General features: G+C 38.9%; 1 protein-coding gene across 1 annotated transcript; it reads right to left on the bottom strand.

The window, feature by feature from the left end:
- Positions 1-4,107: 4,107 nt before the first annotated feature.
- LOC149011768 (uncharacterized) lies at positions 4,108-15,966 on the bottom strand. The gene is made up of 2 exons (XM_089162756.1): positions 15,752-15,966; positions 4,108-4,569 (listed from the first exon to the last, which is right to left on the bottom strand). Exons 1-2 carry the CDS (start codon positions 15,964-15,966, stop codon positions 4,278-4,280), a joined length of 507 nt encoding a protein of 168 aa, XP_089018882.1. The 3' UTR covers positions 4,108-4,277.
- Positions 15,967-19,104: the final 3,138 nt, after the last annotated feature.

Here is a 19,104-nt window from a genome sequence, read left to right as displayed (position 1 = left end):
ATGAAAATATTAATTAGACTCTCTTCAAGTAGATAAGTCCTTTTAAAAAGAGACATACCCCTCCAATGATGTGAAGTATTGATTATATCCTTTTAATTAACAAGAAGTAGTCTTACCATAAAAAGTTAGCTTAGTTGGCAATGACCAATGCCTCCCAATGAAGAGGTCAGGGTCCAATCCTCCCTAATTAAGGTGCGACATCTCGCTGGGGTATCGCCTTTTTGGCAATCGGCAAAAAATAATAATAATGAACTTGAGGAAGATGAGTCTTTGAAAGGTAGAGCTAGAGAAAATGTCTACAGACAACTTATTTAAAAACAAAAGTGGAAATCATCTCATGAGAGAGAGAGAGAGAGAGAGAGAGAGAGAGAGAGAGAGAGAGAGAGAGAGAGAGAGAGAGAGAGAGAGAGAGAGAGAGAGAGAGAAGGAAGGAGCCAAGGAGGTCACTTACCAGTGATTCCAGCAAAGGTTTCGGCAGGTTCAGTGAGGTTTTGACAATTTTTTCCAATTCGGTGGAAAATCGTCGAATTTTCAGTGATATTTTGTAATATCGAATTTCGACATATATTCGTTTCGTCCTAGACCGAAACAACCGAAATTCGGCGAAAGGGTGTTCCTTGTCCCTGATGGTATATGTATAGTTCCCACCCCCTATTTCAAGTAAATTGATATAAAAACCCTTTAAAAAAAATTAAAAAATAAAATAAAATAAAGAAGAAGCAATAAGTCTTGTCTCAACTAAATGTGGCTGGCTACATGGATTTTTACATTCTAATTAGCTCTGTATCATGCCATACTAGATAGAAAGCTTAAGATATATATGCATATAGCTTATACACCAATTCTCATAATGTTATTTTTGGTTTGTACTTAGCTCTTCGAATTCCTTCAATATAAATTAAATCACTTCTTTATACCCTTTTAATTAAATGAACCAGTAAAACAAATACGAAATCAACTTGCAAGAAAGACAACCCATAGGGCTTGGCTTAGTTTGTAAGAACCAATATCTCATAGCATGAAGTCAGGAGTTTTAATCTCTTTACACTAAATAGTTATCCCTTACATAAAGTTACTAGTTACCCAACAAAAAAAAAGTGTTAAATTAAAGAACTGTTGCTGTAATATTGATTTGTTTTAGGGCCCAAGCTATTACATTTATCATATTATTTCATCATCTAATTGGGATCAATCAAATTTTGCTTGACATCATTAAAAAATGATAAGATCTATGCATTCACAGGGTTGGGCAACATTTTGTCTTCCTCTCGTGTTTGGATACTATTGCAGCTTGGCAGCCAGGTTCTTTTTCAAATTTTTGTTTCCTTCCCTTAATGGTGATAACTAATATCATTCGTAAGTTTAACAGTGCAGCAGCCCGAATAAATATTAAGCAAGAATACAAAAGGATGGAGCCTTCATCCATCATTGTTCACTAAATGAAGTGCATCAATGCAAAAGGATGAGCTGAGGAACTCAATACATACAGTTGATAAGGACTTTGAGCTACTAAATCATTACTAATAATGGAGGTAAGCCTTCTTTTCTTCTTCATTCTATTCATGAAATATGTGAGAAAGAAGGACTTGCCGACTCCCTTTGATGACTTGAATGTGATCTTGTCACCATCGATGTACATCTCTACTATAGAAACCCACACCTTCAGTGGTGTCCTGGCTTTGCATCTTGTCATCTTCTTCATCTTTCTCTTTCCCACATACGCAATGGTTTGGGCTTAATAACTGTTCTTGGAGTTGGTCACAAGATTGACATGATCATAGGGCCGGTCCTGTTATACATGTTATGGTTCAAACCGTGAGCCCTGAACGAACCACACGGTTTAGAATGCTTGTTTAAGTTCATAGGGTTCATCAAGCACTTCTCGGCAGAATACTTGCCTAGAAGGATACTTCATTGTGACTGCCAACTGACATAGTGGACTTCTCGGATAACCCTTGTCAAGCGCCCAAAAAGCTATATCTTGGCAAAAGTAACGTTGTAAGGGGATTCGGCATACATATCTTTATCCAAACATCAATCAATGCGTTAAATTTAACATTGAATGTACTGAGACTCATTAAATGCTCAGTGCCTGCCAAGAAGCTTCTCATTCGCTCAGGACTTCCTCGAGTATTGTTCCCTTATGTTTTGTCTGCAAAAGTAAAGGGCTGCTGGACTCTAATCATCAGATCTGGTTGGGATAAGGTACAATTGTCTTGAAGCTTCTTCAAGATGATTGGGTTCTTAACTTGGTGATCGAGTAACCCATTGTGAGTAATTACAACCCTTCATCTTGTAATAAAAGATCAGAGGGCTATGATGCATCTTGGCCACCTCAGAGGTATGAACTTGTTATATAATCCAATGTTTTACACAAATTAGGATAAGTCCAATGACAATAACTCTGGCATTTACCCTCCTGCAAACTCCATAGGAAGACATTCTTTCTTGAAACATTTACTCTTCTAGACTAAGACTATGTTTTCTTGAATCTGACCTAATCATTGGAGGTAGTTTTCGGTCCTCAGAGGAGGCCTACTCTCACCTTTTTTTATTATCAGGATCCATTTTTATTATCAGGAACCAAGCTTGGACCAATAGTGAGTCGATCACTCACAACTAAATTTTGGAACAACAGGTTCTTTATATTTCCACCTATGGATCTCCTCCTTCCACATTCTTCCAGCTATCCCTTGGGAAGGACACCATTGGGAATCCAAGCTCTTTCAACATATCTGCTGAAAATTGATCATGGGCTTCCTTTCCACGGATGATTTCAGCCCGACTTTCTCATCAGTAGCCATGACCCAATAAAGTAATACACATTGAACATAAGGATATCCATATAGGAGCTATCTTGTACTTCCTAAAGGACCTTTGGTGTTTGTGGGTTTGCACTCTTGAGGGTATAGATATATACAAACACTAAACCTGATGATGAGAGTGGAACAAGTCTTCTTAATTTCAAACTAAGAATCCATTTTACAGCCTTAGCCAAATAAAGAGAAATCGCTCCATAATTTCTGTGACTTATTTTAATAATTTGTGCTTCTAGATCAGAGTAATTGGTCAATGAAGGAAATTAGCATGGAAAAATAATCTTAAATGTTGCCAGTTAACCAACATGAGATCCAAATTTTAAGGGAAGCAATCTTCATTTAACTATTGACTGTTCTTCTATACTAGTATGCCAAAGAAGAATTCGATCTGACTTGATAAAACAAGAAGATACACAAACATTAATTGGATAATTCTTAATTAAATATCTAGGTTAAGTTGGCCTATACGATGATTTTGAAGCTATATTTCCAAAATGTATGATACAAGAAAGGTTATTATAAATTATAATGTGGCTGATCTCCTAAATGGTAATATTAGTGTCTATTATACAGTAATGTGACTAAATGGACATCTATTAACCTCGATCAAACAAGTTAACGAAGACCATTCTAGAATATATGAGCAGCAAAATATTTTCTGACCAACAAGATTAAAGATATCTTTCGATGATCATCTAATTTTTGACGTGTCAACTAATAATATCACATATCCTTGAAGCATTTGCATGCTTTTTTAGAGTTTCTATAACAATGTTTTATTCTTTATACTAGATCTTCAAGTCATCTGGCCAATTCATCTTAAGTTAAAGCAATCGCATTGCTAAATAGTTAAGAGTGTAAAGGAAAACTAAGTTAACCACGGCGATGATCACTAGATCGATTCATTATTTAGCTCATACGACATATACACCCACCAAGGGTTTATGAATATTGCTGGTAAAGTGATAGGGTGATGCATGGCCAACCAAAAACTAAAATTCTTCTATTTTGCACAAATTTGACCATTTTCTTCATCGACGTGTCATAGAATGCAACATGTTCAAGTTTTAATAAAACATAGCTAAAGTAAAAGGCTTTTCTCATGGTTAGATGTGGTACTAAAGAACGCAATGTGACGCTTCAGTCTCATACACTAGAGAGAAGACCTGGCAAATTAGTGCATCTAACTAAAGTTGAATTCATAGGTCTTGCAATACAAGAGCAGAAGATAGAGGCGAAGAAATAAGTTAAGGTGAACCCTGTGTCTTTGGTTTTTAAGTAGTACATCCAATTATTATCTAGTCATTAAGTGAGGATGCATGGATTACATAAAGATACAAATGAATAATTCAATACATATATATAGCTGATAAAGTATGAGGATGATAGAAATAACTAAGTTACTACTGAAGGAGGCCAGGCTGGTAGAATATGGTTTAAATTTGCCAATGGAACCATCTAATTATTGGAGAGATAAGCCTTCTTTTCTTCTTCGTTCATGAAAGAAGTGAGGGGAAAGGACTTTCCAACTCCCATGGATGACTTGAAGGAGATCTTGTTGCCATCAATGGACATCTCTACTATAGAAACCCACATCAGCGGTGTCTTGGCCTTGCATCCAGTCATCTTCTTCATCCTCCCCTTCTCAACGTATGCAGTGGTCTCAGCAGCATAGCTGTTCTTAGTGTTGGTGGCTGCATTGTAGTGCTCGTAGGGGGCTTTGCATTTCCACCAGACAAAGCCCGTGGATCTGACCCTCCCACATTCTACTAGTTCTCCTGTGGGAAGTGTTGGTGCTATTTCTGCCGATCGCCTTGAACCGTAGTTTCTCGCACCGAACTCCTCAGATCTGATTCGATCTGGTTTGCTCTTTGATCAATCAACCTCTCACTCCTGAAAGAAACTGAATTACAGTAAGAAACGGAGCCGATCGTCTTGATCGGCGTCTCGTCTCCTACGGTCTAGTCAGTCTGGTGTCAATGGTGTTTACAGAGCTCTATGGAGCTTCTAAAATGCTAGTAATGGAGTTCAATCAGAGTGAGCTTAGAGTTTTGGTTGATTCCAGAGACTTACCTTCCTACGGATCTTCTCTTGCTTTTATACTGGCTTTCCCGCTTATAATTCTCTTTCAATTATGACCATCAGATCATCGCTCCTTTTTGGACGTCTTTGATCATCTTGCCTTTATCTCTCAATCGAACCCGGTTGAAGTTGGTTTGACCGGTATAAATCGGTAATGGATATATTAGTTACAACATAAGCCCCCAAGCCCGCTGATCGGAGTTGAATCTAAATGAGACTCTGATTAGCAGGTTTTATCCTTTTCATCAAAATCACACAGTATTCCTTGTCCAGCTATTACGCCTTTTCCCCAGGTAATTCTCGGTTTCTTCAAAACCTTGATGACGAGTTATCGTATCATATCATCATTATCTTGAAAATCTGCTTATAACCATATCTCTCATGAAATCATGTCCTTTGTATTGGTCGAAATTATATTACTGTATTCAGCCCCCAAGTTATCTTAAAACCGGCTGAAATCACTGTCTTGTCAGATCTTTTCTGAATTTTCAAATATAACTTTTTAACTTCCTTAACGTTACCGCAGCTTGATCACTGACTTCGTCTTTTTCCCATGCATTACCATCATATTGTTCCCTTGCCCTTTCACACATCATCTTCATTCTTTTCAACTGCTGTTTTTCATGCGTTAGCCGATTAATCCCACGCGTCGGTTACGAAAGGTAATGACCATTGATTTTGGACCATCGTGTATTTCCCCCTCCTTTCAAGAAATCCTCTCTCATTCTTTATATATATCATCAACTGTCGCCTTTTCCTTTCCGTACTCTGTTCTTCTTCGCGAACATCAACATACCTATCTCGCTAACTCCTTTATTACTCCTTTTCAGATTTTACCTTTTCAATTTTCTTCTTCTTCCTTTCTTATCTCCGCCATGGATCCTGCTTCCAATCCTTCGATGCCAAGTACCTCTTCCCAACCCGATATACCTCCAAGCAGAGAGCAAATGAAAAACGTGTCTGGTGCTTCTTCCTCCTCTCAACATAATCCTTCAGACTGGAAACCGGTCCCGTATTCTCATGACGAAGCCATCCTTCTTTATACTCCTGTCAACATGTCCAGAGAAAAAATGGACCCAAAGCATGCCGGTCCTGAATGGTATCCCACTAAAATAAAGAAATCCCACCTGGATTCTTATTTGGAAAGTTACCATTTTCCTTCTGATGCTAGAGTATGGGTTCCTGACTCCTCCGACCGTCCTTACTCAGTTGATCCTGGTGTTATCACCATCTACCTTGATCACCTTGATTCAGGTTTTAGAATCCCCCTGATTCCCGTAGTTCAATCTTTATTGGACTATTATCATGTCTGTCATTCTCAGCTTACTCCAAATAGTTGGAGGCTGGTTTACTGTTTTTTTGTGTTTATTCTTCAGATGAATCGTGTCCCGTCTGTTGATCTCTTCAGAAATTATTACACCTTGAAAGTATCCCGCGAACGCGGATACCTTCACTTTGCCAGAAGAACCTGCATTTTGGGTGAACTGGGAAGAGAATCCAAAATTTTCATTGATTCTTCCATTCCCCATGACAATAAGCAATGGCGGGAAAAATACTTCTTCTGCGCTATTCCAAATCCAAACTTCCGGTCTCGATGGTGTCTTCATTCCTTGGATTCCTTATCTCCTCTAAAAGTATGTCCTGTGCTTACTGAATATGACCGAATAACCTGGAGTATGATTCCGACTAGAACTCCCATAGATGCGGCCAAGTTGAAGACAGATGCAGGTCTCATTAGTCACGGCCTTTTTCCAGGTAAAGATAATAACTGTTGTATACCTTTCTATCTTTTTGTAATCCTTACTCATTATCATATATTTTTCCCATCAGAAGTAATTGCTCGTCCCATCCTTAATGTTGCCATAGAAAGTTGTTATCTCCAGAGTTTCTCCCTTCTAGAACCTTTTTTGATCTTAGGAATTTGAAGCATCCCAGTTCTGATTGTTCATCAGAAAATGATTCTGATAATGATATGAGTGACTCCTCCAGCTCTGGCCCAGATCATTCTGCCAGTGGTTCAGATGATAATGATGATGATAACTTACCTGCTCAAGGAGATAAAGATATTGCTGCTAATGATGCTGTTGATGTTGATCCGTCTGGTAATGCTACAGATGTTGATCCATCTACAAAATCACACATATGAAGAAAACACTCTTTTTGCTTTATGAACTTACCTTTTTCTTTCTTGCCTACCTCTTTTGCATATGAGGTTTTTTTTTTTTAACTTGTTCAACTTTTATATGAATGAAATTTTCTTCCCTCCTTCTATTGTGATTATTTTTATATTATATATACTGCTGAAATACCTCTGATGAAAAAGTATTTAAAAGGAATTTTAATACCTGATCAGATACCTTGAGATGTTGATTTAATACCTGATCTGACTTTTGAACTTCAATTAATAGACTTCAGTGTAACCTGATCCTTGAGTTATTTTACTGATTAATTCCGTCGTACTCGATCCGAATGCTGCCTTAGAAAGATGGCTATTGGAGCCTGACTTCGGAAAGTCGGGATCATTCCTCGGAAGGAACAATCCGGGATCATCCTTGCAAAAGGAATGATCCGTGATCAGCTTCGGAAAGCATGACCAGGCCTCGGAAGGCTGGCTACTTGAGCCTGACTTCGGAAAGTCGGGATCATTCCTCGGAAGGAACAATCCGGGATCACCCTCACGAAAGGAATGATCCGTGATTAGCTTAGCATGACCTGGCTACCTGAGCCTGACTTACGTAAAGTCGGGATCACCCTCGGTACGGAATGATCCGTGATCAGCTTCGGAAAGCATGACCAGGCCTCGGAAGGCTGACTACTTGAGCCTAACTCACGAAGAGTCGGGATCACCCTCGGTACGGAATGATCCGTGATCAGCTTCGGAAAGCATGACCAGGCCTCGGAAGGCTGGCTACTTGAGCCTAACTCACGAAGAGTCGGGATCACCCTCGGTACGGAATGATCCGGATCAGCTAGCATAATCACGCCTCGGAAGGCTGGCTACTTGAGCCTAACTCACGAAGAGTCGGGATCACCCTCGGTACGGAATGATTCGTGATCAGCTTCGGAAAGCATGACCAAGCCTCGGAAGGCTGACCACTTGGGTCTGACTTCGAAAAGTCGGGATCATCCTCAAAAAGAATGACCCTGGATCAGCGTTGAAATGGCTTGATCAGAAGAAACTGGTTCGCATAGATGTCTTTTGGATTAATAATGAGAAAGAAACTTTGGATGACCACGTTTAATAAAATGCATTCTCCAAGAATACCAGAAAATTCTTTCTACTGATAATATTTCTTAAGGTGAACTACATTCCACGGTCGTTTCAAACAACTTCCATGAGAGTCCTTCAGCCAATATGTGTTTTTGCTCACAGTTTTTGTTACCACATATGGTCCTTCCCAATTTGCAAAAAGCTTTCCACAGTTCCTTGGATCTAATGCTGATTTTTTCCTTAAAATCTCCTACTCTGAAAGATTTATGTTTGATTCGAGCATTATAATACGCTGCTGTTCTCCTTTGATATTCCATATTACGGTATAAGGCCTTTTCTCTGACTTCATCTAAAAATTCGAGGTTTGCCCGTAGTCCCTCTTCATTAGTTATTGGATCAAATCCTTCATATCTATTTGATCCCACCATAACTTCCACTGGAGCCAATGCTTCTGATCCATACGCCAGTCTGAAAGGTGTTTCACCTGTTGGGGTCCTGACCGTAGTCCTATATGCCCATAGTACATGAGGTAGTTCATCAATCCACAAACTATGCGCTTCATCCAGTCTCTTTTTTATCCCCTACAAAAGTGTTCTGTTTGTTACCTCAATTTGGCCATTGCATTGAGGATATGCTACAGATGAGTGTTTGCACTCAATATGATAATCTGCACAAAACTCCTTGAATCTCTCATTGTCAAATTGCAGTCCGTGATCAGTCAGTAGAATCTTTGGTAGGCCATATCTGAATATGACATGATTTCTGAAGAACTTTTCAATTTGACTCGTGGTAGTTGTTGCCAAGGCTTCTGCTTCTACCCATTTCGTAAAATAATCGATTGCAGCCACTACAAACTTTTTCCCTCCAGCTGCAACAGGAAAAGGTCCCAACAAATCCATACCCCACATAGCAAATGGGAGAGGATTAAGAATTGATGTTAGCTGCTCTGCTGGCTGGCTCTGAATTGGTGCATGAATCTGACATTGATGACACCTTCTTACATACTCAATTGCCTCAGATTGCATTCGCGGCCAATAAAATCCTTGTCTTAAAATTTTATACGCCAAAGCTTTCCCACCTAAGTGATTTCCACAAATTCCTTCGTGAACTTCGGATAAGGCATAAAGAGCATCAGAGGGTCCCAAACATTTCAAAAGTGGCCCAGAAACTGTTCTTTTATATTATAATTCATTTTTTAGAATAAACCTGGCAGCCCTTCTTTTCACAGTTCTGGCATTTTCCCTATCTTCAGGAAGAATACCATCCTTCACATCTTGTATAATAGGATCCATCCAAGATATCTCTGCGTCAATTTCCATTATCTCTGGCTCTGAATATGCCGGAATATCTAGCTCCTCATAATATACAGTTTGTGGAATAGAAATAGACTTTGCGGATGCCAATTTTGCCAGAGAATCTGCTTCATTATTTTGATTTCGAGATATCCTTGTGACTGAGAATTGTGTGAACCACTCCTTACATTGTGATACTCTTTTAAGATAGTTGACCATTCGATCATCTTTCGCACCATACGCTCCCGTGACTTGACTGACCACCAGCTCTGAATCACTTTTTACTTCGATGCTTTGAACACAGGGAGATCTGGCTAGTCGTAAACCTGCAATAAGAGCTTCATATTCTGCTTCATTGTTTGAAGCATGAAAATTAAACCGAAGTGCATTTTGAATTACAAATCCGAACGGACTTTGTAAAATCACTCCCGCTCCTGATCCCTGCGAATGACTTGACCCATCTACATGTAAGGTCCACACAGAAGACACCTTACTAGAATCTTTTTCCTCCTCCGGTGATGAAATACTTTCAAGCAATAAAATCGGCCAAAACTTGTGCCTTTATCGCAGTTCTAGGTTTATAATCTATATCATGTTCGTTAACTCTATCGCCCATGATACCATTCTCCCCGCCGGATCGGGTTTATGCAGTATTTTCTTTAAAGGCCAGTTAGTAAGAACAATAATTGGATGAGCCCGAAAATAGGGCCGGAGCTTCCTGGCTGCTACTATTAAGGCGAAAGCCTGTTTCTCAAATTCCAGATATCTAGATTCTGCATCTAACAATGTATGGCTTACAAAGTAGATAGGATTTTGAACAGTACCTTCCTCCCGGATTAACACCGCGCTTACCGCCGCCTTTGAAGAAGATAGATATATCCGCAAGCTTTCTCCAGGGCTTTGGTCGAGATAAACCGGTGGGCTGATCAACCTCCTCTTCACTCTTCAAATGAATTCTGACAGTCCTCTGACCATTTGAATTCGTTGAGTGCATTTAGGTTCTTCAAAGCCTTGAAGAATGGTGCACACTTATCTCCTGATCTGGATATAAATCTACTTAATGCTGCAACTCTTCCTGTTAAGCTTTGAATTTCTTTCATACTGCTAGGAGCCGTCATATTTAAGATAGCCCTGATTTTTTCTGGATTTGCTTCAATGCCCCTCTGTGTGACCATGAAACCTAGGAATTTACCAGATGAAACTCCAAATGCACACTTCTCAGGATTGAGTCTCATTCCATTTCTCCTCAATACATCAAAACACTCTCTTAAATCGACGAGATGATCAGATTTAAATTGACTTTTTACAAGAAGATCATCTACATAAACCTCCATATTTCTTCCAATCTTATCAGTGAACAGCTTGTTCATTGCCCTTTGGTATGTTGCACCAGCATTTTTTAACCCAAAAGGCATAACTTTATAACAATAGCTTTCCCGATTGGTCATGAATGTCGTGTGAGGTTGATCCTCCTTCTTCATAAGGATTTGATTATAACCTGAATAAGCATCCATAAAACTCAACATTTGCTGACCTGATGTGGCATCGATTAGCTGATCAATTCGCGGCAAAGGATAGCAATCCATAGGACATGCCTTGTTCAAATCAGTGTAATCTACACACATTCGCCATTTTCCATTATGCTTTTTCACCATTACCACATTTGCTAACCACCTTGGACACTCGATTTGCTCAATGAACTCAGATCTCCTAAGTTTGTCCACTTCAACCTTAATTGGATCATGCTTTTCTGATGAGAAATTCCTTCACCTCTGTTTCACTGGTTTGATAGATTTATCTATCCATAAACAATGCTCTGCCACCTCTCTGCTTAAACCTGGCATGTCTTGTGCTTGACCAGGCAAAGACATCTGCGTTTTCTTTGAAGAAATTCTTTCAATTGCTCCTTGTCCCGACTATTCGATCAGCTCCTATCATGGTCCCTTTTTCGGATTCTCCAAACCAAAACAAATTTTTTCCAGCCTTTCTACTGGTTCACCTCTTTGAATTTTTTCCTCATCCCTGTTATCTGTAACTTCAACAGTAAAGGCAAGTGCCTTACCTTGTGCTTTTGAATCCTTTAAAAAAGTTGTATAGCTTTGCCTTGAAGTTTTCTGGATCGATTTGCATCCTCCAATGCCTCCTTCGTTGGGAATTTGACCTTCAAATGTCTTGTCGAAATTATTGCACCAATAGTATTCAACGTTGGTCTCCCGAGAATTATATTGTATGCTGATAGACTTTTTATTAACAAAAATTTAGTAACTGTAGTTACCGTTTGTGGATGTGTTCCAAGTGTTATCGTTAGCTCCATAGTCCCCTCTACCGAAGTAGACTCTCCAGAAAATCCAAATAGTCTTGTGCTGCAAGGTTTTATCTTTACCATATCCAACTTCAATCGTTGAAAAGCTTCGTAAGACATGATGTCTACAGATGATCCTATGTCTACCAAAACTCTATGAATATCTCTGTTTGCCACCTCGATGACTACCACAATGGCGTCATCGTGTGGTTCTTGAATTCCTTCCATTTCTTCCTCCGTGAAGACTATTTCCTTCATCATTTTGATTCTTCTAGGAATAACATGAGATTCGATAGTATTCACATACCTGGCATGAGCCTTAGATTTTGAAATTGAATTTAAGTCCAAACTTCCCAGGATGGTCATGACGGGGGACTGCTTCTGTTGAATCTGCAGATTTTCCTGTTGTTTAGTATTTTCCTCTGGAGAGGTGTACTGAAAATCTCCCTTGGCTTGTTCTTCTCTAGCTGGTGTTCGATTGTTCCACCTTCTCGGCTGATCAGCGGCATTTCTTCGATTTCCCCCATTTCTCTTTTGAACATATTGGTCCAATCTTCCTTGGTTGATCGTCGTTCAATTTCATTTTCAGAATTCTGCGAGTCATCGGTATCATGACCATGATCTTTGTGATATCTCACGAACCTATTCGGATTCCTCTCATCCGCCTTTGCTATCATAGGTAGTGGCCATTTCATAAATCCCTGATGCTGAATTTGCATCAGAATTTCCGATCTTCTTGCGTTGAGAGGAGTATAGTTTTCTTGGAATGGTTTGGGAATGTCCCTTCTGAATTGACGATCAGGAATATTTCTTGAAAAGCTCCTGCTGTTCCTTCGTTCTCTCTGATCTCTCTGATCAGATTTCACAACTCCATCATCTTTCCTTTTAACTCCCACTTGCTATCGGTTTCTTTTCTTGCTTGGAGAATGTCTTTCATATTTGCATAGCGATTACAATGAGTCGTCAATTCTGCTATGTTCGCTGGCTTGTTCATGATCAGGAATTCCAAAAGATGCTCATCTGTTAGGCCTCTGAACATAGCGTCATATGCCACCGTCTCATTCAAAATTTTAATTTGAATTGACTCCTGATTGAATCTCTTCATATAATTTCGAACTGATTCTCTCGATTTTTGGCGGATTGCAGCTAAGTTATCAACAGTTTTGCTGCTTTTCATTCTACTTTGGAATCTTGACAAGAATACTTTCGTCAAATCCTTAAAATCCTTAATGGAATCTGGTAATAAGCTGAAGAACCAGGTTGTTGCAGATCCTTTCAAGGAAGATGGAAATGAGCGACACTTTAAAATATCGTAGTTACCTGCTAGCATCATAACAGAGTTGAACTGAGCCAGATGTTCCATTGGATCTGTACTTCCATCGTACATCATGAATGTCGGAAGTTTAAAATTGCGCGGCAGTGGTGCTGACATAATATCTTTAGCAAATGGATTCTGGTTCATTATTTCCTCAGCTTTTTCTCCGCCATCTTTGTTCACCAGTCGTTGGATCGATCATCGAGGACGCGAAATCTTTTTGCGATTTCCGATCCATAAACTTCAGATCTGCAATCTCCTGATTTTCCTGTTTCTCTCTTATCTCTCCAATTCCCAACGCTCCTGCTTTTTTTGCTCCAGATATGACTCAATTGATCATCTCTGGACGATTCTCGATCTTCAGTCTCTAGTGGAATATAGTTTGGATCCGCACTTTCTCCTGATCCTTCCTTCAGAAATGATCTCCTTCGGCTTCCTCCTGACTTTTGAATCTGAGAGTTTGGGACAGAGGTCGCTTTTGCTCGAGAAAGAGTTCAAGATCTTCCAGCTGACAAGACCGGAACTCTTTCCTCAGGATGTACTCCGATCTGCTTGATGAAAGTCCTCATCAGATTTTGTGTCTCCAGTATTTGATGCTGCATGCTCTCAAACCACTCAGCGATCAGATTTGGATCTAACTCTGGACGAGATGTCGCCAATGTATCTGCTAATTGTTTCTCTTGCCTTTCAAACTGATCAGTTGGACGAGGTGGAGAATGATCCTCCAGCATTCTCTGCCTCTATCGAGTTTGCATCACTGGAATTTGCGGCATCGGAACCACTTCTCTCGTTCTTCTTTTTGGATTTACTCTCCTTGGCTCCCTCTGGCTTGTTTCCGCCATTTCTATCGGTAATTCCTCCTCTCGCTCAGGTGATTGAGCCATAGCTTCTGTTCTGACTTGTTTCCCACAGACGACGCCAAATGTTGGTGCTATTTCTGCCGATCGCCTTGAACCGTAGTTTCTCGCACCGAACTCCTCAGATCTGATTCGATCTGGTTTGCTCTTCGATCAATCAACCTCTCACTCCTGAAAGAAACTGAATTACAGGAAGAAACGGAGCCGATCGTCTTGATCGGTGTCTCGTCTCCGACAGTCTAGTCAGTCTGGTGTCGATGGTGTTTACAGAGCTCTATGGAGCTTCTAAAATGCTAGTAATGGAGTTCAATCAGAGTGAGCTTAGAGTTTTGGTTGATTCTAGAGACTTACCTTCCTACGGATCTTCTCTTGCTTTTATACTGGCTTTCCCGCTTATAATTCTCTTTCAATTATGACCATCAGATCATCGCTCCTTTTTGGACGTCTTTGATCATCTTGCCTTTATCTCTCAATCGAACCCGGTTGAAGTTGGTTTGACCGGTATAAATCGGTAATGGATATATTAGTTACAACAGGAAGGACACCACTGGGGAATCCAAGCTCTTTCAACAACTCCGCTGAAAATTGATCACAAGCCTCCTTTCCACAGATGATTTCAGCCCCAGCTCTCTCATCAGTTGCCATGGCCATGACAAGGTTGAGAAACTCTAATATTAAAGGTAATAGATAGAAAGAATGAAAATTAATGGGTGAGAAACTCTCTGCAAATGCTTATAGACCCCTAGTTGTAGGTGTAAAGGCAAATCAGAAGATGGATATTTATACACAAAACCTGCAGAGGGTGATGAGACGATGACCTTGTCATTCAACACAGGTCCAATTTGCCAACCTTCTACTAAGGAAGGCCTGGTCTTCGTTCATTAAAGAAAGCATAGGATACAAATTCTAAGACATTTGACTGTTGACTTTTCTTCTACATTAGAACGCCAAAATAGAATTTAATTTTAGTCTACCAGTTGAATTGATAAAATTAAAAGGATACACATATTGAATTAAGTGAATTTTTTTTTCTTTTATCAGATATCTAATATATAAACTGGAGAATAGGATTGATCCTTTTTTATTTTGTAGTAAATAGAGTACGATTGATTTTGGTTCTATATATTCAATATGTAGGTTACTGGAAATGGCATTTGTATGTGACTGATATCTTAAAGATTAATTTGGTATTCGTAATAATATTAACATCAAACAGGTTAACAAATTATTTCATTATTTAACATCCGCTTTGATATTAACACTATAGATTGCTTGTTCACACTACAAGAAATAAGGGCTTTTGCCACGGAAAATTACCGTGGCAAAAGCCCAATAACCGTAGCAAAAAAATAACCCGACGGTAAAATTTTCGTTGGATTTCCGTCGGTTAGGGAGCCGTCGTAAAGAGATACGACGGTAATAACGGGGTCGGTTATGCTCCCTTTAGCTACGGTAATTCCTTACCGTGGCAAATACTTACATTTTTGCCATGGTAATTGCTTACCGTGGCAATTACTTATATACACCACGGTAATTATGGATCCTATTTTTTGCTACGGTAATTTTGTACCGTGGCAAATACTTGTTATTATTATTTTATTTTCTTTTCTTTTTTTCTTTTTTGGTGGGTTTATATTTATAAATCCAGCACGACAGAAAGGAGAAAAATAGAAGAGAAAAGAGAACTTCAATTGATTGGCTGGTGATATATTTTCAGAAAAGAGAATGAAAAAGAGATATTGTAATCAACATTTCTTCAAAGAACGCTTATACATTTCATGTAACTGAAGACTACATGACTTTGAAAGAAGAGAGAAGATTCTCTTCTCTTTACAGGATACCTAGAGATCAATTTCACAAAATGATCAAGAACAAATTCCTATCAGCTGCAGCATGCTCCCCTTTGAGAAACAGTTCCATCTCAACCTCCTGCTGACCCTTGTGGACGTCCATAGCCAATATTGATGCCAGATGACTATCATCACAACCAATAGGATCAGATACCAGGCCTTGTTCTGATTCTATGGAGCTTCTTTGAATGTTTGCAGTTGAGATCATTGGTGCTACCTCGACGGATACATTGATCATGGTTCAGCAAAAGATCGGATGGAAGAAGCAGGACTTACTTCAAAACACATATCTGCAACTGTATTGTCTCTCATGGGAAGGGCTAAAGAAATACTTGGGCTGCAGTGATTACAAATAGAGATGTAGGCATAAAGAAAACAAATTGTCCTATTGATTTCCCTAGCTTTAATCTCAAGTGAAAAAAAGAAGTTTTAGAATGAATATCAAACGCACATAATAAAGTGAAACTGTGTCAGCAAATAAGAACCATCTGTTTTCCCTGCACATAAAATATGTGCTAGGCATCAAAGATATAAATCATGTGTTTGAGTGGACAAGGTGGTGCCTTGGTCCACGCATCATCCAACTCCTTGGGGCAACTAGACCCAGTGACAGTCATGCTGCCAGTGATTCTATAGATAGTTATGATAGAATTGGCATCTAAAACTACTGATTTAACTAATCAAGATATAATTGCAAGCAAAATGATAATGCATGATTTACAAAGGCACCCAAAGATGAAGCGGAAGGACATTCTATCTATGGAACTTGAACCTAAAGATAATGTTTCAACTAGAGAAAAATCAAAACCAAGAATAGGGATCAAGCAAGGATATTGAAAGTAAGAACCATACTCACCTCAAGTACGTCGTCGGTCTTGCATTAGGAACTCTATGTCAGCCCTGAGCGAAGAGTAGCCACCTTGGAGCGAAGATATCTCTTTAGCCTGACTAGCTAGCTCTTTAGCCTGACTAGCTATCTCTTCAGCCTGTGCCGATGTTGTTACCTCTAATGTGTGTATCTTAGCCCGCAATTGTGTATTCTCTTTAACATATGACTTGTTGAGCTCTCTTGTTGTCCCATGTACTTGTGTTGGAGTTATTCCAACTCCACACATCCGTACTTGACCATGGACATCTTCACCTACACAATCTCTACAAACTTCATCTTGCACGGCAGGGTCCCCTCGCATTTCTTCAGGCAGTTCATTGAGTTGTTTTTCCATATTGGCCTACATTTGAAACACAAAAATCAGTTACAAGATATATTAATTGAAGCTATAAAATGATAGTACCTCATTTATGATTTAATAACTTACAATGATCAAGTTAGCAACCTCGTCTTTAGGGTCACGTGTAATCTTGAACATTTCCATACGAGTGGGAGGTTCTTTCTCTGGGTGCCCCTGACGCTAAATAATTAAGAAACAATAAAATATTATAACATGTGAACTTCCATAAACAACATCTGAACTTCCATAAACATTTATACTTTCAAATTACATCATATACCTTTTTCTCTCGAATTACAGCAAAAGAAGTATTTCCTGTGTTGTGCAATGATTTTAAAATTTTCCTATTGTCAATATTGCGGGCCGACACAACCTAAAATATTTTGAAACACACAGAATTAGATTAGAAATATTATTGCTAACATAATTTACTGTTTTGTCACAAGATGAGCTAAATTCTAGGCATCATACCTGACTAGCCTCTTGGCCCCATGTCTCGAAGAGTATATTCCATTGTTCTAATGGAACACGCTTATCTAAATGGGCTAACCTCTCCTCATGTGTTCCGTACTTGTTGAACACATTTACCTTAAGCTCATGTTTAAAATCCTTCCATCTTTCATTGAGCTTAATTTCCACCCAACTCCTTAAACCATCAGGGAGATTGAATTTTTCCTACAAATATAATATGGTAAAAGTTAGTCTAGCTCTAGGCAATATATGAATACAAACATCTAAATATAGGTAAGAAATATGATATGGGAAATATATCTTACATATATCTTATCCACCGCGTCATCTTTCAGAGGTTGTGGGATTTTCCTCCAATCAGAATAGGATAAATGAAGTAGGTGTGCAGCCCTTACTTTAACTCCAACCCAAGTCATTAACTTTGCAGTTGTTTCATTGCAAGGTTGACCATTATCATCAATTTGTACATCAATTTTGCCTACGAGTTCTTCAATCGCCTTCCCTCGAGCCGGCCCTCTTCCAGATTTCTTGCCACCTAAAAATATTCAATTCTAGTGAGATACACATATTAACTATTAGTTAAACAAACATAAATTTGCTAAAGATGTTTAATCTCTTACCTGTAGACCTTGAACTCGAAGATGGAGGAGAGAACTCATTGTCACTCATGTTTGGCAACAACCTGCATGAAGTAGCAAATAACTTAACAAGAAAAGGAAGAAGTACATCCACATATGCTGATGGAACTCTGATCATGACTGTTATTTAAGACTTTTATTTATTGACACAATATGCTCAAAAGCTTCAGTGAAGACCCCAGAATTACTAACATTAGAAGAGAAATTTTTGAAGATACAATTTTGATAGACTGCCATATTGTCTTGAAAATGTAGATAAACGAGTTTCTATTCATTAACAATAACTCTCTTTCTGTGCAGGCTTTCAACAGTTTCTTTTTGCTAATACCATAATTGTCAATAGTCAGGGCCAGCAAGGTGACTCTTGCTCTTATCAAACAGGGTAGGAAGTTCATCTCCTAGTCTATGACCAACATGGACTGACTGGAATGCCTCCACAAGGTCATCGACAGAAGGAAACAAAAAATAAAGAATGATTAATGACTACCTTAGTCTTTATGCTAGTGAAGGTCACCCATCAATCTTATTGTTTGAAATAGAAGTATGGAATACCTGATTGAGCAACCACAAAACCAGTGACCTCACTCACACAAACACTTCAACAGAGGAACACACATAAACACAAATATGGTCATATTAGGAAAAAATAAAATACAATATAAAACCAAGAATAGAGTGGGCAAAGAATTATCATAATCTAATTAGACCAATCATCTAATCCAAATAGAAATATTTCATGATAGGGAAAATAGAATGAAGTTGGAAAATATGTAAATCTGCTGCAAGGTCATTTGAAAGGCACCATCAATGATTCACATCAACTCATACAGCTGATTAGCTTATATTACTCTGTTTCCCGGAAGGAAAAAAAGTATTATTATCTGTAAGAGTATTAGAGTACCGAAGAGGCAAGATGATCTTCCATACTCATCTATAACAGTGTTATCATAAACCTTTCTGCTTTCACGGTGGAGAAAGTCCTCTTATTATTCCTTAAGTGGTAGGTAATACAGACTCAAAAACAATTTCAGCTACAAC

The sequence above is a fragment of the Hakea prostrata genome, chromosome 7 (assembly GCF_041222555.1).
Source record: "Hakea prostrata isolate BN-2017 chromosome 7, UWA_Hpros_2, whole genome shotgun sequence".
Taxonomy (NCBI): domain Eukaryota; kingdom Viridiplantae; phylum Streptophyta; class Magnoliopsida; order Proteales; family Proteaceae; genus Hakea; species Hakea prostrata.
This window is presented reverse-complemented; position numbering and strand designations above follow the sequence as displayed.